Raw genomic sequence first — 22,755 nt, forward strand, 5'->3', positions numbered from 1 at the left:
GGAGGAGAGAGAGGTACATGATAATATATACAGTGGTCCCTCAATAATCGTCCGGCCTGAAAGTCGTCCATTTCGGAAATAGTCCTGTTATTTCGTCTAAACATTGGCTCGCAAATGGTCCATTAACTTGCTAATCGTCCTTCGTCCGGGACGGGTACTCACGCTCTGAGCCACCTGGGCCTGCCTTCCCAGCCAGTGTGCCATTGTTTACCAGTGAGTGACGGTCCCTTCACATGCTCCTACGAAATATTTCATAATATTCTATTAATTTTAGTGCTTGCAAGTGCTAAATAAGCTACCATGGCTCCAAAGAAAGCTTCTAGTGCCAGCCCTTTGGTAAAGAATATGAGAAACACATAATTTATCAAAAAGTTTGTAGAAAAATACAAAGATGGTGGTGGTAGAGTGGAAGCAGTTGTGATAGTGGTTGATGGTGGTAGAAGGTAGTAGTGATGGTGATAACAGTTGTAATAGTGGTAGAAGGTCGTAGTGATGGTGGTAGAGGGTTCCTTCTTTAGTGATTCAGCGATTCTACCAACTCCAGTGTTGAACATCAAAATTCAACGACTTCAAGGGTGATGGACTGATTACATCGTCTTCACATCTCTACTGTTCCTGCCTACTTTCTGTATTCGACTGAAGAAGCCTACTGTGTAGGCGAAATGTTTCGGAATAAAGTTGCCTAACTGTTGCCTATGTGTCTTACCTACCAATCCTCCAATGTTGTTGGAGTTATATAGGTCTACAGAAAACACCACCGCCTCAGCTGCTGCTTCACCACCATTATGGACGGCTTACTCTCAGTGGCCCTTATATACCCAACAACAACACAACACAACACCTCTCGTGACATACGTAATGACTTATTTTATTCATTCAAGAGTATATTCCATGTTTCTATGTTATTAATATTGTTTATTATGTCATATTAGTTGAATTGTGATAGATAAATAAGCCATAGAGTTGATATTAGTGTCATATTCTCCAACAATAAACTTGCCATCCCTCCCTCACACAAACAAATCGCCAATAAGAACATAAGAAAGGAGGAACACTGCAGTAGGCCTGCTGGCCCATACTAGGCAGGTCCTTTACAATCCTTCCCACTAAGAACATAACAATGGAAGAACACTGCAGGTCTACTGGCCCATACAAGGCAGATCCTTATCAAAATGACCTCTACCCAAAGCTACCCAAGAATTTACTCCCGTACCCAATGACGCAAATCAAACTCAGCTCCTCCAACTCATATATTTGTTCAGTCTCTTCTTAAAGCTACCCAAGGTCCTAGCCTCGATCACCCTACTGGTAAGTGTGATGTTAAATAAGAACTTAAGAAAGTAGGAACACTGGAACAGGCCTGCTGGCCCATACTAGGCCGGTCCTTCACAAATCCAACCCACTAACAGAACAAATGCTACCCAAGCAATAAACTCAGGTGCAAGTCCAACTCAAATCCAACCCCTTTCACTCGTGTATTTATCCAACCTAAATTTGAAACTACCCAAGCCATAGCTTTTAGAACATAAGAAAGGAGGAACACTGTAATAAACCTGTTGGCCCATACTAGGCCGGTCCTTTACAAATCCAACCCACTAACAGAACAAATGCTACCCAAGCAATAAGCTCAGGTGCAAGTCCGACTCAAATCCAACCCCTCTCACTCGTGTATTTATCCAACCTAAATTTGAAACTACCCAATGTTTTAGCTTCGATCACCCTACTAGGCAGACCGTTCCATTCATCAACTATCCCTATTACCAATGTTCATTTATACATTTTATTAGTGCTTTACATTTATTTGGCATTTTTTTTCTGCATGTAAATCTATATTTATGCTAGGGAAGTGACCCCTGAAGTGACCTAGAGTCCTTATGGAGGGGGATTCCCCTTCCAAACAATAACCTCTCTTCCCTCTCTCCTCCTCCCTGTCTTCCATTCATCAACAATAGCCTTCAATAAAGGTAACTGTCATGTTGAATGTTCATTCTTTTGTGCATGTAAATCTATCTTTTAGGTAAAAAAAAAAAATTTTTGTTGATACTTCTGGGTGTCTGGAACGAATTAATTGGATTTACATTATTTCTTATGGGGAAAATTGATTCGAAAATCGTCTATTTCGACAATAGTCCCACTTCCAGGAACGGATTAAGGACGATAATTGAGGGACCACTGTACCTGGAAGGTACTCAAGGGCTTGGTCCCAAATCTGCACACTGCCATAACAACATACTGGAGTGAGAGATATGGGAGGAAGTGTAAAATAATTCCAGTGAGGAGCAGGGGTGCAGTGGGGACAATAAGGGAACACTGTATCAACATCTGGGGTCCCAGACTTTTCAACATCTTACCAGAAGATATCCGAAACACTGCTGAAACAAGTGTTGAAGCCTTCAAGAGGAAACTAGACAAGTATCTTCACCAGGTGCCAGATCAACCAGGCTGTGATGGATATGTGGGGCAGCGGGCCTCCAGCAGCAACAGCCCGGTTGACCAGGCGAGCACCAGACGAGCCTGGCCTATGGCCGGGCTCAGAGAGTAGATATACTCTTGAAATTCTTCAAAGGTATATCAGAGGTATACATTAGCAGTGTTAGGGGTCCATGATGTAGATCTACATGGGAGACAGTAAAAGGGTTTAAGAATGGTTAACTGACTTTTTTTTATTAGGCATGGTGGGTCTCCATTTTCTGTTTATACAACAACACCTTTTAACATCTATCTTTTATTTAATTTTCTGTTGTCGCATGCTGTAATTATTTTATTTTTATTGATGGATGACAGTCTAGCCTAATTAGCCTGACGCAGCTTAACATAATCTCACCTAACAAATAATATTGATTGAGAAATTTGCTGAAACCATTTGCGAGAAATTCACATAGAATTTGTGTGGCTGAATTATAGATAGTAACTGTCCAGAGAGAGAGAGATGTTACTGTACTATCATATGAATGTGAAATGGAAGTTTTTTAAATCTTTTGCAGGATTGTTAGTCTCTCCTCTCTCTCCCCTTTAACATGTAAAATGTAGGGTAACTCTGATGAAACTTTTACTTACATTTAAGTTGTTTCTTGAGTAGCTTTAGGTAGATGTCGTTTTGATAAGGACCTGCCTCATATGGGCCAGTAGGCCTTCTGCAGTGTTCCTACATTCTTATGTTCTTATGTTCTTATTTAATGTAATATACCCAACTTTACTTTCCTCTGTGCTTCTCAATAGTTCTTATTCCTGTAATACATACTGTGTTTCCTTTATGGTCAGAGGGTTTGGTCTGAATCCAGACCTTTCCAGTGATGATCTTCAAAATCGTTAATAAATTTCTGTACTGTGTAACATTGATCAATTTTGCAGGAGTGCTGCACACACTTCCCTGTACCTCTGTGTGGGAGTGATACAGCAGTCAAACAAGAGAAATTTATAATGTCCACTGCTGCACACAGTACACAGGACCAAGTGAAGTGTGTTGTGACAGTGACAGGAGACACAATCACTCAGGCAGTAAGTACACTCTACCCATCAAGGCTGTATAAAGCAAATTCCATAAGAGTGTGAAAGTTGGGATAATATATCTGCACTTTTCTCTTGTCTTAGTGGTCAGTGTATGTGATTAGAATATCAGTCACATTTCATACGGTTGGCAGTTTTGGTAGCCCCTCACAATCTTCTCTCTTCATAGTCATCACTATACTGGTCATCTCTGGAGGTACCAGTTGCCTCCATCACTCAACGTACAGTAACCAGGATCACCATCTTTTTCTTCCAAATATTCAATCATATCTTCCTCTGTAATGCCTGTTTCTCTCACTCTCTGAGAGGTTTAGTAAAAATAAATGACCTCAAACCTCTCAAAATCTAGCTCAGTTATCAACATTATTTAAAAAAAAATTTCAACAGTTAGTTAATGTTCGTCTTATTCAGTTTCTTTCATGACTGCAAAGTTGAAGATGGCAGAGTTCAAGTTATATTTTTTGCTAGATTTCCAGTGTAATTTGTCCTCTGGTATCTTTTTTCAAATCTTCATCCTCCTCAATTATTACCAGTACCTCATTTTAGTATCTAGACTGGTTTAAGCTCTTGCAGGCTGCAATAACTCCCTGATCCATAGGTTGATCAGAGATGGTATTAGGGGGTAAAAACATTTCCTTAATTTTACCATCACTACTGATTAATTTTTCAGACGTTGGGTGAACTGGTCTGTTATCAAGTCATAGAAGAACCTTGAATTCATTGGGTTCAGGTTTGTTTCTCTAGCTGGTGTTTGCACATGTCAGGGATGAAATGTGTAAAATACCAGTCAGGAAATACCAGCCTTTTATACCCTTGTAATAATTGATAGGCAACTCTTTAATACACATGGAAATCACTCCTTATTTATTTATTTAGTTATTTATTTATTTATTTTATTTATTTCCAATTTGTGCACACATACAGAGGTACAAAAAAAATACAGATAAGAGTAGTATGCCAAAGCCACTTATACTATGCATAGCATTACGGGCTGGCTTAAAATTAACTTAAGATTAACTAAGCAATGATTATTATTATTATTATAATCAAAAAGAAGCGCTAAGCCACAAGGACTATACAGCGCTGCTACTAAGCAATGATGAAATCAGTGATAAAACATTAATGTAAACAGATAACTATAAAGCACAAGTGAGTATTACAAAGACAGGTCATATGGTTGCATTCAGTTAGGTAGTGATTCTGTTAGGTAGTGTATTTAAAAAATAATAAAGTTAGATTGGGTTTTAGGTTTAACATTTATGTGATATAATTGTGAGAAACATTTAAGATATACAATTTATAATGTTCAGTTATTCAGTATTTATTTGGTTTTGGGTGAGTAAGTAATCTTTGAGAAGAGACTTGAATTTATAAACAGGTTGTGTTTCTTTTATATTTACAGGTAATGAATTCCAGATTTTAGGGCCTTTTATGTGCATTGAGTTTTTGCATAGTGTGAGATGGACACGAGGAACATCAAAGAGTGATCTGTGCCTTGTGTTATGGTCATGTGTTCTGTTGAGGTTGGCAAGGAGATGTTTGAGGGGAGGGTTAATATCAGAGTTAAGTGTTCTATGTATGTAATAGGTGCAGTAATAAGTATGGATGTTTTGTATGGTGAGTAGAACATAAGAACATAAGAACGAAGGAACACTGCAGAAGGCCTACTGGCCCATGCGAGGCAGGTCCAAGTCCCTACCGGCTTAAGCCAATGCACCCAACCTAGTCAGGTCAGGTCACATTGACTTAAGGGAGGAACACGGCAACCGACCTGTTAGCACAAGCTATCAGGTCTAACTCACACCCACCCACATCTACTCATGTATTTATCCAACCTATTTTTAAAGCTACACAACGTTCTGGCCTCTATAACGGTACTTGGGAGTTTGTTCCACTCATCCACAACTCTATTACCAAACCAGTACTTTCCTATATCCCTCCTGAATCTGAATTTTTCCAACTTAAAACCATTGCTGCGAGTCCTGTCTAGGCTAGATATTTTCAGCACACTATTTACATCCCCTTTATTTATTCCTGTCTTCCACTTATAAACCTCAATCATATCCCCCCTAATTCTACGTCTTTCTAGAGAGTGCAGTTTCAGGGCCCTTAGTCTATCCTCATAGGGAAGGTTTCTGATACATGGGATCATCTTTGTCATCCTCCTTTGTACATTTTCCAGAGAATTTATATCCATTCTGTAATACGGTGACCAAAACTGTGCAGCATAATCTAAATGAGGCCTAACCAAGGATGTATAGAGTTGAAGAACAACCTGAGGACTCCTATTATTTATGCTTCTTGATATGAAGCCAAGGATTCTATTAGCTTTATTGCGAACACTTATGCACTGTTGTCTTGGTTTCAGATTACTGCTAACCAGAACTCCTAAATCTTTTTCGCAATCCGTAATATTAAGATCTACATTATTTAGTTTATATGTGGCATGGTTATTGTCCTGTCCAACATTTAGAACTTTGCATTTGTCTATATTAAACTGCATCTGCCACTTCTCCGACCACTGCGTCAGTCTATTCAAATCTTCCTGGAGTGCTCGAATGTCCTCGTCAGAATGAATTCGACGGCCTATTTTGGTGTCATCGGCAAACTTGCCGATGTCGCTCTTTATGCCCTCATCTATGTCGTTTATGTAGATTGTGAACAGCAGGGGGCCCAACACTGACCCCTGTGGAACACCGCTCGTGACGCTTCCCCACTCTGATTTCTCCCCATTTATGCAAACTCTCTGCTGCCTATTTGTCAACCATGCCTCTATCCAGGAAAAAATTTCTCCTCCTATTCCATGTGCTTTAATTTTCCTCAATAGTCTCTGATGTGGGACCCTGTCAAAAGCCTTACTGAAGTCCATATACACAATATCATATTCATTACCATGATCTACCTCCTCAAATACCTTAGTGAAAAAAGTTAATAAATTCGTAAGGCAGGAACGCCCCTTTGTAAAACCATGCTGAGATTCGTTGATTAATTTATGCTTTTCAAGGTGGCTACGAACTGCCTCGGCAATTATTGATTCCATAAATTTTCCCACTATGGAGGTTAGGCTTATTGGTCTATAGTTCGAAGCTAAGGACCTGTCACCTGTTTTGAAAATAGGTATCACATTTGCCATTTTCCACTTATCTGGCACCATGCCAGTTTGTAGTGATATGTTGAAAAGATTAGCCAAAGGTGTGCTAAGCTCCTCTTTACATTCCTTTAGAACCCTTGCATACAGTTCATCAGGGCCTGGGGATTTGTTAGGTTTTAATTTATCTATTTGCCTAAGGACCATGTCACTTGTGACCCTAATAGTGCACAGTTTATTATCGTCCTGTTCTACATAATTTATCATTACTGGAATATCGCTGGTATCCTCCTGTGTAAAAACTGAGAGGAAGTATGTGTTAAAAATTCTACACATTTCCTTATCACTGTCAGTGAGCTGACCCGAGGAACTTTTGAGTGGGCCTATCTTGTCCCTGATCTTACTTCTGTATACCTGAAAGAATCCTTTTGGGTTAGTCTTCGATTCTCTTGCAACTTTAACCTCATAATCTCTTTTTGCTTTTCTAATTCCCTTTTTTATTTCTCTCTTTAACTGAATATATCGATTTCTTAATTGCCCCTCTCCTCTTTTGATTTGCCTATATATGCCTCTCTTTTGACCAATCAGATATTTTAATCTATTGTTCATCCATTTAGGATCATTTTTGTTTGATCTGATTTCCCTATTTGGAACATAATTTGACTGAGCAGCTAGAACTATGCCCTGGAAAGCATCATATCGGCAACCATCACCACCTACCTGACCCCTAGTCAGGTCATTCCAGTTCAGCCCACCTAAGTAATTTTTCAGTCCTATGAAATCAGCCAAGCGAAAGTCAGGGACGGAGACTTGATTGCCATTATTAGGGGAATTCCATGATATATTAAAACTGAGTGATTTGTGATCACTCTCCCCAAGCTCATCATTAACCTCAAGATTATTAATTAGTGTTTCCCTACTGGCAAGAACCAAGTCAAGGAGGTTATTTTCCCTAGTTGGCTCTGTCACAAACTGTTTTAAAAAACAATCCTGGATCGTATCAAGAAAGTCACCCGACTCTAAATTTCCTGTCAAATTGCTCCAGTCAATCTGTCTATAGTTGAAATCTCCCATTAGCACAACATTTTCGTATGTAGATGCCTTACGAATTTCGTCCCATAGAAGTTTACTGCACTCCCTATCAAGATTTGGGGCCCTGTAAATCACACCCAAAATCAGTTTTTCTCGGCCCTCGAGAAGCTGTAACCAAACAGATTCAGTGGCTGACGCTTCTAATTTAATATCTTGTCTAACACAACAATTTAAATTGTCTCTGACATACATCGCTACTCCGCCACCTTTCCTGTTGACCCTGTCAGTGTGGAATAATTTATAGCCTTGTATGTGACATTCAGAGGGCATCTCTCTATCTTTCAGATTGAGCCAGGTCTCTGTTATAGCAATAATATCTATGTTTCCTGCACTTGCAATTAATCTTAGCTCATCTATCTTATTTCTAACACTCCTGCTATTAGTATAGTAAACCTTAAGGGAGCTAGTCCCTTGCTGCCCTCTGCTGTCCCCCTTTGTTTGCTGACCTGTTCTATTGTCTTTATTTATAACTTCATGCTGAATGCCTTTTATACATTTACTGTTTCCAACCCTAGTGTTGCAACCTGCTTGTTTCCCACACACACCCATACCTCTATCTTCCATCAGTTTAAAATCATAGGCATTTCACCAATGGCCTTCTCAATCGAGTCTGCAAGTGCTACCACCCCTGCCCCAGAGAGATGAACCCCATCCCTTGCATACATATCATGTTTGCCATAAAAGTTGTTCCAGTTGTCAATGAATGGGATTGCAAGTTCCTTGCAGTATCTGTCTAGCCAGCAATTTACACCAATTGCCCTAGACAACCATTCATTTCCTACTCCCCTTCTAGGCAAGATGCTACATATGATTGGGATCCCTCCCTTAGACTTAATGAACTCTATAGCTGACCTGTACTTATCTAGCAGCTCTTCTCTCCTACCCTTCCCAATATCATTTCCACCAGCACTGAGACAGATAATGGGCTTGTTCCCATTACCTGACATGATATTATCCAGTCTGTTGACAATGTCCCCAACACCAGCTCCAGGGAAGCACACTCTATCTCTCATCTTCTTATTCCTATTACAAAAAGCACGGTCAACATATCTTACCTGAGAGTCACCAACCACAAGAATGCGCTTACCTTCATTAGCAGGGGCAGTAGTACCCTTACCTTCACTGGCCACTGAAGTACATTCATCCTGGAGAACAGAGAAGCGATTTCCTACCTTCAGATCTTCACTCTTAACTTTCCTTACTCTGATGCGCCTCCCATTACTGTGAACAACTCGCCACTTGTAGCAGGTGCTGGGCTGCACCTCACTGCTGGTAGCCGTTGCTACCTCCCCACCTACAGCCTCCTCACAGTGAGAGACAGACTGCACCTCACTGCTAGAAGCCTCATTCCCCACATCTCCAACCACCTCACACTCTCTCCCAGGCCCATTGAGGTGGACCTTCAGCCTCCTAATCTCCTCCTGGAGAAGCAAGACCTCCTCCTTCAACTCTCCAACCTCAGTTTTTAAAACACTGCAGAAGCAAGCCATGCTTTGTAACCGTCCACGCTAATCCCCAAAGCAGCTCAGGGTCTGTGACCTCACGTGACGACTGACCACTGAATATTGGTGGAGTGTGCTGCCTGTAGTGAGAATTTGTTATCATTCTAACTGCAGCCTTTTGTTGGGTAATTAGTGGTCTGAGATGGTTAATTGTTGTTGAGCCCCATGCACAAATTCCATAGGTGAGATAGGGGTAAATAAGAGAGTGATATAGGGCCAGGAGGGCTGACTGTGGAACATAGTACCGTATCTTCGATAGTATGCCTACAGTCTTGGAAATTTTCTTAGAAATTTGATGTATATGTGTATGAAATTTGAGTCTATTATCAAGGTGGATTCCTAAGAATTTTCCCTCTGTTAGTTTTGTGATAGGTGATCCATTTATCATTATGTTAAGAGGGACATCTGTAGCTCTGTTACCAAACTGAATGAAGTAGGTTTTGTCAATGTTTAGTGTAAGTTTGTTAGTCCTCATCCAGGTAGATATTTTCTGTAATTCGGTATTTACAGTATTGGCTAGCGTGACTGGGCTCGGGTGAGAGAAGACGTATGTAGTGTCATCTGCAAATAGTGTGGGTTTGAGTAATTGCGAAGCATTTGGAAGGTCATTTATGTATAGGAGAAAGAGAAGAGGGCCAAGGACACTTCCCTGTGGGACACCAACTGTAATTGGTTGTGCAGAAGAGTTTGCCCCATTTGCGTACACATATTGGCTTCTGTTGCTGAGGTAAGACTTGAGGTAGTTGAGGGAGTGCCCTCTTATACCATAGTGTGACAATTTTACGTGGAGCAAGTCATGGTCAACTGTATCAAAAGCTTTACGTAAGTCAATGAAGATCCCCAGTGGGACTTCTTTTTTCTCTATTGCAGTGTATATATGTTCTAGCATGTGTATAATAGCATCATTAGTATTTTTATTAGGCCTGAATCCAAATTGGCAGGGGTTGAGTATGTTTTGGGAGATAAGGTAGGAGTAGATTCGTTTATGAATTAATTTTTCGAAGATTTTTGAGAGAGGGTGTAAGTTGGATATTGGCCTATAGTTATTCAACTCTGTTTGGTCTCCTCCTTTGTGGATCGGGGTGACCCTTGCTATTTTGAGTACTGTAGGGAAGGTGGAGGATTCAATGGATTTGTTAAAGAGTGTTGCAATGATTGGTGATAGCACTTGTGACACTTTTTTGTATATAAGGGGTGGTAAGGTATTTAAATCTCCTGCCTTGTTTTTTAGTGCGTTGATAATAAGGGAGACTTCGTATGGGTTAGTCGGAGCTAGGAACAGTGTGTTCGGGTAGTTGCCGGTGAGGTAGTCATTTGGTGGGGTATCTGAGCTTGGGATTTTATTGGCAAGGTTTTGTCCTATAGTGGAGAAGAAATCATTGAGTCTGTTTGCTGTTTCTGTTGGTGGGAGTTGGGGTTCATCTGTTTTTGCTAATTTTATTTCGCTATTTCGTGATATCTTTTTTGTTCCCAGAATTTCTGATAGGGTTTTCCAGGTCTTTTTTATATCACCTCGTAAGTTGGATAATCTGTTCTCATAATACAATTTTTTTGCCCTTCTTATCAGGCTGGTTAGGATTGACGAGTAACGTTTTGTTTGGTCTCTGGTTACGTGACCCATTCTGTACTGTTTTTCATATTGGTGTTTTGTATTTATGGATTTGAGAATGCTGGGTGTTAGCCAGGGACTGTTCAGTCTCTTTGCTGTCATCTGTTTAGTTTTTTTAGGGCAGTGCTTGTTATAGAGGTATTGGTTTTTTTTTAGAAAATTATTAATACATTCGTCAATATCTGTATAGGTTTCTAGCTCAGTGTGCCAATCAATGTTTGCTATTGCTGTTGTGAAGTTATTAATGGCTGCCTCATTGTGAAGTCTGAAGGTGACTTTAGTAGTGTCTTGGGGTAGTTTACCAAGAGTTGTTATGAGGAAAGTAGGGTAGTGGTCTGTGGTATTATCTGTAATTATGCCTGATTTTAAAGGGGATATGGTGTTGGTCCAGATGTGGTCAAGTAGGGAAACACTAGTCTCTGTAACTCTTGTAGGTTTTGTTACTGTTGGTAGTAACATACAGTTACTCATTGTGTTTGTGAATTCAGTAACGTGTGGGTCCTGGTCTTGCAGGAGATTTATATTGAAGTCACCTGAGAGTAGTAAGTGATCTTTGTTCATGCGTGCATCAGTTATCATACTTCCTAGATTTTGACTAAATTGGCTAATGTTTGACTGTGGAACTCTGTAGATGTTTATCAATGTGAGAGGTTTTTGTAGGTACTTTGATTTGAATTTAGCTATTATATATTCCCCATGTTCATCCCTTGTGCAAGTATTAGTGATACATTCTAGTTGGTCTGAGTAGTATATGGCTGTGCCACCCCCTTGTTGATCTGGCCTACAGTTGTGTATGGCTGTGTAACCAGGAATGGCATAGACATCTGTACTATCAGGCTTTAGCCAGGTTTCAGTTAGTGTAATGATGGACATATTGGCATGTAAGGAATTTAGTAATGCTATGAGGTCATCGTAATGCTTGCTTAAAGATCTGATATTGTAGTTAAATATAGTTATGTTGTTGTTGGCACTGAGAAGTGCCTTTGATTGTTCTGCAGTGTAGTAATTACAGTTACTGTTTGATTCATTTAAGTCATTAAATAAGAGGTTGGTATCAGGATCAATGCTTGTAATCATAAGATTTGTAGTGAATCTATAGTTTGAATTAAGTATAAAACAAAGTAAATAGTCTTAAGCTAAAAAATAGCACCTGGATTATTTAACAAATGTAAAATAATGAGCTAAGGGACTAATACAAATAAAGTGATGATCAAATAGTGGAGCTTGGGAATATGATAGTAGGTAGTACTATAAAGGTAATTTTTTAAAGTTAGAATTATAGTATAAAATTATAATATAAAAGGGACTAATATAGGTTGTGGTGACCAATAAAGTGGTAATCAAAAAAATGAGCTTTGGAATATAATGGCAAAATTGTGAACTTATTCTACTTTAGCACCTAAGAATAGCACCTTGATTATTTTAACAATTGTGAATATATAAACTAGGATAGTTATATAAAGCTAAAATAAAGGAGAAAACATATAAGGGACTAAAATTAAGTAATGGTAAGCAAAGTTAAATGGGCAGATGGTAGGAATTATAATATAAACTTATAATATAAAAATACAATTTGAAATGGTACTTGCAATTGCACTAGAGTCTGGTATAGGTTGTTGACAAGATCAAGATTATACGAAAGCAAAACAGTCGTTAGGCAGTGTAACATTCCCCCAATGAAAAGCAAGGGTGCCATGAATGCACTAAGATGACATAAATGTCAGGGGCACACAACTGTTCAACTGCCTCCCGGCATACTGTCTGCAAGAGGGACCTGGACAGGCACCTAAGGTGAGTACTTAACCAGACGGGCTGTGGTTCGTATGTTGGTTTGTGTGTGGCCAGCAATAACAGCCTGGTTGATCAGGTCCTGATCCACCATGAGGCCTGGTTATGGACTGGGATGCAGGGGCATTGACCCTGGAACACCTTCCATGTATACAAGCCTTCAAAGCTGATTTGCCTGTGACCATCAGTTTAAAGCAGTGAAAGCCTTCAGTATTAGAGCAGCATAATACTGAGAGGTGGCCTTTGCTGAGCATAAAGTCTGTTGTTCTTTCTTCATGCTGAAAGGCTTGTGTGTGGGAAGGTATTATACAGCTGAGATAGGTGGATCCCTTTACACTATCAGATCATTTAACAATAAGGTAAATGATTCACTTTTGACTGTAAGTGTAATACCAACCTCACCGTAAGTTTTTGTGTTAATTAATCCATAGCATTTATGAAAATGCCAAAGCCAACCATCACTTGCCCCAAATTCTATACTTGCTAGCTTCTTAGCAGCAGCGCAAAGCTCAACAGAATGAATACTAACACCAGCGGCACACTGCTTCAACCCTCGGGCCTTTTTGATACACTTGCCAAAAACAACTGAGAAACCTTATTTGGTTTGCCTCTACACTGTACTATATAGCACATGCTGTAAGTTTGTTCTTGCTTTTACATATGTCAGGTACTGTTTTGCAACACCATACTTCTCGCACCTGAGCTGCTGAGTTTCTAGACCCTACCTTTCTTATTAATTCAAGTTTCTGCTTAACATGCTAAGATTCACATGCTTCTGCTAAATTTTGAGGTCATTATTAATAGCACTCACCCAGGAACAACTAAAACAGACAAGTCCTGGATGCAGCTTGTACTGGACAGATATATGTAAAAGACAGCAAAAGGGTTAAATGTCATGTCAATCAGGGTAGCTGCACAGGCCCGGTGGCCTGGTGGCTAAAGCTCCCGCTTCACACACGGAGGGCCTGGGTTCGATTCCCGGCTGGTGGAAACATTTCGACACGTTTCCTTACACCTATTGTCCTGTTCACCTAGCAGCAAATAGGTACCTGGGTGTTAGTCGACTGGTGTGGGTCGCATCCTGGGGGACAAGATTAAGAACCCCAATGGAAATAAGTTAGACAGTCCTCGATGACACACTGACTTTCTTGGGTTATCCTGGGTGGCTAACCCTCCGGGGTTAAAAATCCAAACGAAATCTTATCTTATCTCTTATTTAAAAAACACATTTTCTGTAATTTATTTACGAACAATTGTTGTTCTTTCCCACATGCTTTCTACTGTGTGTGTATTGTTGCAGGATATTAACATGAAGGCAGCCAAACATCAGAACCAAGTTCATCGCACTAGTGTGACCCCTGATGCACCTTGGCGTATACAGCAGATACAGGATGCTGGCAACTTCCTCCAGTTAGCCATTCAGTTTTTGCAAGGCCATGGAGCAAGTACCTCCTTCAGGTAGGTTTTCAGATGTATTACTACAGTGTACTTTTTTTTTTTTTTACACTGGTCATCTTACATCAAGGTAGGGTGACCCAAATCATTGGGTCACCCTACTAAAATCATTGTCTTGCTAGAAGCATACTGACATCACAGTTCAATTGACCCTTTGAACTGTAACATTCCCACCTCTTCTCTAGACTACAGGCTTTGTACTTTCCACTTCTAGAGTTCAAGTCCAGCTATCTGGTTTTCCTGAATCTCTTTATGGATGTTACCTTGATCACATTCCTACAGCACATCAGATCACGAAAGCAACTTGCCTCCACTCACTCCAATCTAAATTGTTCACACAACTTATTGGATGTTCATCCCCTAGCACTCAAAACTTCCTTTACCCTTCAACCTTTCTTTGAATGACTCCTGCCTCCTTGTACTGTTTTTCTCCATCCTCTCTAAATATCCAGACCACCTTAGCAACTCCTCCTCAGTTCTATGAATAATACTTTTTGCAATCCCACATCTTCTAATTTTCAATTTTCAAATTCTCTGCATAATATTCAGACCACACGTGTCCTCAAACATGACATCTCTACTACCTCCAGTCCCTTCTTTGCTGCATCATCTAAAGTCCAAGCTTCACATCCATACAACAGAGTTGGTACCACTGTTTTCTGTGACATTTCCTATTTTGCATCCATGGACTAAGTTCTTTAGTCTTCACAGATTTTTCAGTGCATTGCCAGCCTTTTTACCTTCTATGATTCACCTAATCTTTCATATGCCCATCTGCTGACAAGTCTACTCTTCAATATATGAACACATTTGCTTCCTCCATACTCTCTCTCTTTAATCTGATATCCAGTCTTTCATTGCCTAGAGATTGGTAACAAATGCTGACATTCAAAATAGAAGGAGCTACATCATATCTGTCACATTGTCCTACACAATTCTTCAGTGTGCATCACCCCACCTACCTCAGACACAGCAATCAGGTGACCTCACAAGAGTTCATATTTCAACTTTCAGGTTGAGTCTATCTCATTAATTGTTAAGACAAATGCTTTAGATAAAGTGTTTTGTTTCTCTGTGGCAACAGCTGCAACAGAAATGTTTACAGTTCCTCTTGTCTCCTTCCCTCTCTGACCTTTTCTCACACTTTTGATATCTGGTATTGTAATTAGTATGTGTTCATATATTTTGAATTGTCCCTGCAGTTTGGTCTCAGACTAGGCCTCCTAAGTTAGCAAGGAAATATCTCAGGAAGAAGAACTATTAACAAACTCACTGGAAAATAAAAATAAGTATATACTAAATGTATATAGATATTTGTAAGATTTACTGGTCATCTTACTTGTTTAGGAGATTGAAAGAGAAGACTGCCATCCCTTTTCATACTCCAAAACATTTAAGTCTTTCATTTTAGACTTGTGTAATAAGACTGTAGTATGTGTATGGCATCAGGGGTACATTTGAGGTATCAACTACCACTAGAAATTAATTTTATTAGTTTAGTATTTCTTTTCTTATTTCACCAAAAACCTGTACTTAGGAGAGGAACCTTTCGATGATGTTTTTGTCCATCCTGGACCATTGTCAAGTCACAACTGGCCACTCCCTTTCTGACACTTCAAGGGCACACAAGGTGTGTCCATCTTGCTGACACCACCAATGCTCTTTTTTGTCACATCAAAGATCACAGTCATCTTAAAACTGTTCAACTTTCATACACACATTCTTGTCGATTCAATACTTATACACAACAACTTTCCTAATATGAACCTTCATCGCTGCTTCTGTAGATCTATGCCTGTCTCTCTCAGTACATTGATAAATGATCTGATTGTCAAAAGACTTATGACTTCATGTGATCCTTGCTCTCCTCTCCTTTCCTTTTGACATATCTTCTGCCTTAGTTTTGCATTTTCTGCTTTCTGACTACTTTTTTTTTTTTTTTTGCTTCCTTACTTTCTCTTGCTTCTTTTCTTAAGTAGCTTGTGCCAGTTGGTCTAGTGTAGTTCATGTTACTTTTTCATCCCAAGAGGGAAGTGTGTTGAGATACTTTAATTTCTACTGCCTTGAAATGTATTTAACTCTTATTACTTGATCACTAGTCCTGCCTGACTATCACTAGTTCAGCAGAGTTTTGCACTAAGCGACAGCTGCGGGAAGACTGATGCACAATATCAAAGATGGATGACACAAACCCACTACCATTATAGTATTATAGTATGCTCCTTGCTTAGTGACAAATTCGTTTACTGAAATGGTCTTAGAAGTGGAACTCTGTCATTAAGTGAGGAGAGGCTGTATTTATTAGTGTAGTAAGTCAGTGAAACGACAACATAATATTTAATAAGTCAGTGTAACGTCATGGGAGAGTGAAGAAGAATTCTTCCTCTGTAAGCCATGCATGCAGTAAGAGGTGACTAAAATGCCAAGAGCAAGGGGATAGCAGTAATGTTAAATGATCAGTTATGGAAGGAGAAAAGAGAATATGAATGTGTAAATTCAAGAATTATGTGGATTAAAGTAAAGGTTGGATGCGAGAAGTGGGTCATAATAAGCGTGTATGCACCTGGAGAAGAGAGGAATGCAGAGGAGAGAGAGAGATTTTGGAAGATGTTAAGTGAATGTATAGGAGCCTTTGAACCAAGTGAGAGAGTAATTGTGGTAGGGGACCTGAATGCTAAAGTAGGAGAAACTTTTAGAGAGGGTGTGGTAGGTAAGTTTGGGGTGCCAGGTGTAAATGATAATGGGAGCCCTTTGATTGAACTTTGTATAGAAAGGGGTTTAGTTATAGGTAATACATATTTTAAGAAAAAGAGGATAAATAAGTATACAAGATATGATGTAGGGCGAAATGACAGTAGTTTGTTGGATTATGTATTGGTAGATAAAAGACTGTTGAGTAGACTTCAGGATGTACATGTTTATAGAGGGGCCACAGATATATCAGATCACTTTCTAGTTGTAGCTACACTGAGAGTAAAAGGTAGATGGGATACAAGGAGAATAGAAGCATCAGGGAAGAGAGAGGTGAAGGTTTATAAACTAAAAGAGGAGGCAGTTAGGGTAAGATATAAACAGCTATTGGAGGATAGATGGGCTAATGAGAGCATAGGCAATGGGGTCGAAGAGGTATGGGGTAGGTTTAAAAATGTAGTGTTAGAGTGTTCAGCAGAAGTTTGTGGTTACAGGAAAGTGGGTGCGGGAGGGAAGAGGAGCGATTGGTGGAATGATGATGTAAAGAGAGTAGTAAGGGAGAAAAAGTTAGCATATGAGAAGTTTTTACAAAGTAGAAGTGATGCAAGGAGGGAAGAGTATATGGAGAAAAAGAGAGAGGTTAAGAGAGTGGTGAAGCAATGTAAAAAGAGAGCAAATGAGAGAGTGGGTGAGATGTTATCAACAAATTTTGTTGAAAATAAGAAAAAGTTTTGGAGTGAGATTAACAAGTTAAGAAAGCCTAGAGAACAAATGGATTTGTCAGTTAAAAATAGGAGAGGAGAGTTATTAAATGGAGAGTTAGAGGTATTGGGAAGATGGAGGGAATATTTTGAGGAATTGTTAAATGTTGATGAAGATAGGGAAGCTGTGATTTCGTGTATAGGGCAAGGAGGAATAACATCTTGTAGGAGTGAGGAAGAGCCAGTTGTGAGTGTGGTGGAAGTTCGTGAGGCAGTAGGTAAAATGAAAGGGGGTAAGGCAGCCGGGATTGATGGGATAAAGATAGAAATGTTAAAAGCAGGTGGGGATATAGTTTTGGAGTGGTTGGTGCAATTATTTAATAAACGTATGGAAGAGGGTAAGGTACCTAGGGATTGGCAGAGAGCATGCATAGTTCCTTTGTATAAAGGCAAAGGGGATAAAAGAGAGTGCAAAAATTATAGGGGGATAAGTCTGCTGAGTATACCTGGTAAAGTGTATGGTAGAGTTATTATTGAAAGAATTAAGAGCAAGATGGAGAATAGGATAGCAGATGAACAAGGAGGCTTTAGGAAAGGTAGGGGGTGTGTGGACCAGGTGTTTACAGTGAAACATATAAGTGAACAGTATTTAGATAAGGCTAAAGAGGTCTTTGTGGCATTTATGGATTTGGAAAAGGCGTATGACAGGGTGGATAGGGGGGCAATGTGGCAGATGTTGCAAGTGTATGGTGTAGGAGGTAGGTTACTGAAAGCAGTGAAGAGTTTTTACGAGGATAGTGAGGCTCAAGTTAGAGTATGTAGGAAAGAGGAAAATTATTTCCCAGTAAAAGTAGGCCTTAGACAAGGATGTGTGATGTCACCGTGGTTGTTTAATATATTTATAGATGAGGTTGTAAGAGAAGTAAATGCGAGGGTCTTGACAAGAGGCGTGGAGTTAAAAGATAAAGAATCACACACAAAGTGGGAGTTGTCACAGCTGCTCTTTGCTGATGACACTGTGCTCTTGGGAGATTCTGAAGAGAAGTTGCAGAGATTGGTGGATGAATTTGGTAGGGTGTACAAAAGAAGAAAATTAAAGGTGAATACAGGAAAGAGTAAGGTTATGAGGATAACAAAAAGATTAGGTGATGAAAGATTGAATATCAGATTGGAGGGAGAGAGTATGGAGGAGGTGAATGTATTCAGATATTTGGGAGTGGACGTGTCAGTGGATGGGTCTATGAAAGATGAGGTGAATCATAGAATTGATGAGGGAAAAAGAGTGAGTGGTGCACTTAGGAGTCTGTGGAGACAAAGAACTTTGTCCTTGGAGGCAAAGAGGGGAATGTATGAGAGTATAGTTTTACCAACGCTCTTATATGGGTGTGAAGCATGGGTGATGAATGTTGCAGCGAGGAGAAGGCTGGAGGCAGTGGAGATGTCATGTCTGAGGGCAATGTGTGGTGTGAATATAATGCAGAGAATTCGTAGTTTGGAAGTTAGGAGGAGGTGCGGGATTACCAAAACTGTTGTCCAGAGGGCTGAGGAAGGGTTGTTGAGGTGGTTCGGACATGTAGAGAGAATGGAGCGAAACAGAATGACTTCAAGAGTGTATCAGTCTGTAGTGGAAGGAAGGCGGGGTAGGGGTCGGCCTAGGAAAGGTTGGAGAGAGGGGGTAAAGGAGGTTTTGTGTGCGAGGGGCTTGGACTTCCAGCAGGTATGCATGAGCGTGTTTGATAGGAGTGAATGGAGACAAATGGTTTTTAATACTTGACGTGCTGTTGGAGTGTGAGCAAAGTAACATTTATGAAGGGGTTCAGGGAAACCGGCAGGCCGGACTTGAGTCCTGGAGATGGGAAGTACAGTGCCTGCACTCTGAAGGAGGGGTGTTAATGTTGCAGTTTAAAAACTGTAGTGTAAAGCACCCTTCTGGCAAGACAGTGATGGAGTGAATGATGGTGAAAGTTTTTCTTTTTCGGGCCACCCTGCCTTGGTGGGAATCGGCCAGTGTGATAATAAAAATAATAAAAATAACATTACTAAGTGTAAAATGAAGAAAAAACTCATTTCTTCTTTTTCGGCCGTCTCCCACCTGCCTTGGTAGGAGATGGCTTGTCTGTTAAAAATAAAAGTCAATGTAAGAGCAATTTAATATTACTGATACAGTAAGTCAGTGGCCACCACGCCATGGGGTGGCTATAACTCTCACTTCACATGATGAGGGTCTGGGTTCAATTCCCGGCAGGGGTAGAAACATTGTGCGTGTTTCTTTACACCGGTTGTCTATGTTCCCCATCGGTAAAACGGGTACCTGGGTGATAGTCAACTGGTGTAAGTTGCATCCTGGGACAAAGCTGACCTAATTTGCTTGAACTGCTTTGCATAACAAGTGGCTTTCTATGTAGTAGAATGTCATTGATGTCAGCTAAGCCTGTATACCTTGTACATGTACTTGTAGAAATAAAGATATTATTATTAACATTTAATGTTATATAGGTAGTAGGTTGGTAGACAGCAACCACCCAGGGAGGTACTACCATCCTGCCAAGTGAGTGTAAAACGAAAGCCTGTAATTGTTTTACATGATGGTAGGATTGCTGGTGTCCATTTTTCTGTCTCATAAACATGCAAGGTTTCAGGTACATCTTGCTACTTCTACTTACACTTAGGTCACACTACACATACATGTACAAGCATATATATACACACCCCTCTGGGTTTTCTTCTATTTTCTTACTAGTTCTTGTTCTTGTTTATTTCCTCTTACCTCCATGGGGAAGTGGAACAGAATTCTTCCTCCGTAAGCCATGCGTGTTGTAAGAGGCGACTAAAATGCCAAGAGCAAGGGTCTAGTAACCCCTTCTCCTGTATATATTACTAAATGTAAAAGGAGAAACTTTCGTTTTTCCTTTTGGGCCACCCTGCCTCAGTGGGATACAGCCAGAGTGTTGAAAGAAAGAAAAGATTTAATGTTATATATAAGTCAGTGTAAGAGCAATTCATGGATGACACATGATAATGTTGACGTATTTACAGAACAAGTAGTGAAGTTCTCAATGTGTTGGGACAACTGATTAAGTTACTTCAGAAGGGTCGCAGCAGCCTTCTAATTCCTCGGAAAAAGACCATTGATGAACTTTTGTCCAGTAAGAACATGGTAAGTTCCAAATTACTATTTTAGTGTAAATCTTCCAGGGGCATAGACACACTCCAATACTTAGGTAGTAAATTAAAAACAAAAAAGTTGCTTTTTTCCCACCTAGTTTGGGTGACCCAAAGATGAGAAACACATTCTTCATCAATCATTCCCTAGCTGTCTTTTCAACAGAGCAAAGACACATTTCCCACAGTCTGCTGAACCATGTCATATTGACCCATCATTCAGAGTGTGGGCCCTACACTTCCCTTCTTCAGAGCTCGAGTTCAGTTTACCAGTTTCCTCGAGTTCCTTCAGAAGTGTTACCTTATTTAGAGACAAACAGTAAATCATTTCTGAAAAAAAAAATTTATTTTCACATTCTTCAGTCTTAAAATACTCTCACTTGCCTGCTGGCTTGTCAAGTCCCTACCACTTCAAGCCTCACTCCTGATCCATCCTGGAATGTTCCCCACACCTGTATCTACCACAAATTTTTACATCCTCTTAGTCACTCTATCTGTATTCTTTCTAAATGACTAAACCATCTGAACAACTTTCGTGCCACAACACTGTATTCTGACTTCTACACCCTTTGTACTTTGCATAATATTCACTACACATACTGAGCTCCAATGCAACTTCTACACTACACAAAGCCTTTTCCTCACTAGAATGTTTAAAGATCGTGCCTCAAACCCATATATAGTGTTGACACTGCTATACTCTGGTATATTTCCCTTTTTTACTTTCTAATCTTTGTCTATCCTATGATTCATTTTCCCATTCATAAACCAATCTGTTAATATCCTCTTCCAAGTATTGAAATAGTCACTTACTACATACTTCTTTCAGTTTGAAATCCATTCTTTTTGTTCATTTTCACAATTCCATTTTGCGGACAGTGTACAATAATGATGTACAGGAAATTGAATTGTAACATCCATGATGGAGCTCATCACATAACTTTTAGCTATGTGATGAGTAGATTTTTGGTCAGTAGTATGCAGTGAATCTTCAACTCACTTGATGGACAACTATTCATTAAATGCAATATAATTTTTTTTCCCCAAAAGTTTATACATGTATTCTTTTTTCAACACGTCATCTGTCTCCAACTGAGGCAAGTGACCCCAAAAAAGAAAGATACACTTTCACCATCATTCACACATAATCAGTGTCTTTGCAGAGGTGCCCAGATACAACAGTTCATTTGTCACTCTAAACATTCAGTATCCCAAACCCCTCCTTTAACCCTTTGAGGGTCGAGAGGCCCTCTCCCAAACTCATTCTCAGGGTCGAAAAATTTTTGAAAAAAAAAAAAAAATTATTTTTTTCTTATGAAATGATAGAGAATCTTTTTCCGGTCATACTGACACCAAAAGTATGAAATTTGATGGAAAACTTACGGAATTATGCTCTCGCAAAGTTACTGGTCTCAAAGTTGATGATTTCGCCCACTTTGAGCCCTATTTTTGGTCAATTCCAATGTTGCAGTTGACTAAAATCATAGCTATTTCCCTAGAACTCCATTTGTTCTATCAATTGAATACAAGAATCCGCCAGTTTATCGATTTCAACTACCCAATAAAGTGGTCAGAAATTGGCAATTTGGGCAATTTCACACAAATTTCAAAAGATGCTAATTTTGAAATAGGGTTCAGAATAAACAAGACAGACATTCATGGCACTAAAATAACATTTTATCTGTTCATTAGTCATGTCTCTAGGCCCCTCTTACATTACTTTTGCTTTCTATTTTTAATTTTTATTCTCAGAAAATAGAAGGTTTTCTGTTATGTATACTACTGCATCATTGTAAAAACGGTATAAATGATATAAGCGTACTTGTGAAAGAATGCACCTACCATCCGACTTACGACCGAGTTCGTTTCCGAGAAACCGGTCGTAAGTCGAAATGGCCGTAAGTCGAACTTTACTACTGAATATCAACAAAACATTTTTGTAATGACTTTATTTTATTGTTTTATTTTGGTATTTCACATTTTACTTTACTTTTTATGCTGTTAGTACTGTATTTTATACTGTAAGGTTCAGAATAAACACTTTGTACAACACAAATAGTTGTTTATTTCCCAGAAATTTGGCATAAAAAACACGGTCGTAAGTCGAGTGGTCGTAAGTCGAGCAGGTCGTAAGTCGGATGGTAGGTGTATTAGACTCAC

At 39.6% G+C, this 22,755-nt stretch overlaps 1 protein-coding gene across 3 annotated transcripts in view; it reads left to right on the forward strand.

The window, feature by feature from the left end:
* The window catches only part of rogdi (rogdi atypical leucine zipper), a 55,786-nt gene that overhangs the window by 20,808 nt on the left and 12,223 nt on the right, over nt 1–22,755 (forward strand). For all 3 annotated transcript variants that reach the window (XM_070091488.1, XM_070091490.1, XM_070091489.1), the window contains 3 exons: nt 3,352–3,498; nt 13,887–14,044; nt 20,470–20,590. In XM_070091488.1, the coding sequence (XP_069947589.1) occupies nt 3,352–3,498; nt 13,887–14,044; nt 20,470–20,590 (426 nt within the window). The remainder of the gene's footprint in view (nt 1–3,351; nt 3,499–13,886; nt 14,045–20,469; nt 20,591–22,755) is intronic.

Source organism: Cherax quadricarinatus, chromosome 35 (genome assembly GCF_038502225.1).
Source record: "Cherax quadricarinatus isolate ZL_2023a chromosome 35, ASM3850222v1, whole genome shotgun sequence".
Classification (NCBI taxonomy): domain Eukaryota; kingdom Metazoa; phylum Arthropoda; class Malacostraca; order Decapoda; family Parastacidae; genus Cherax; species Cherax quadricarinatus.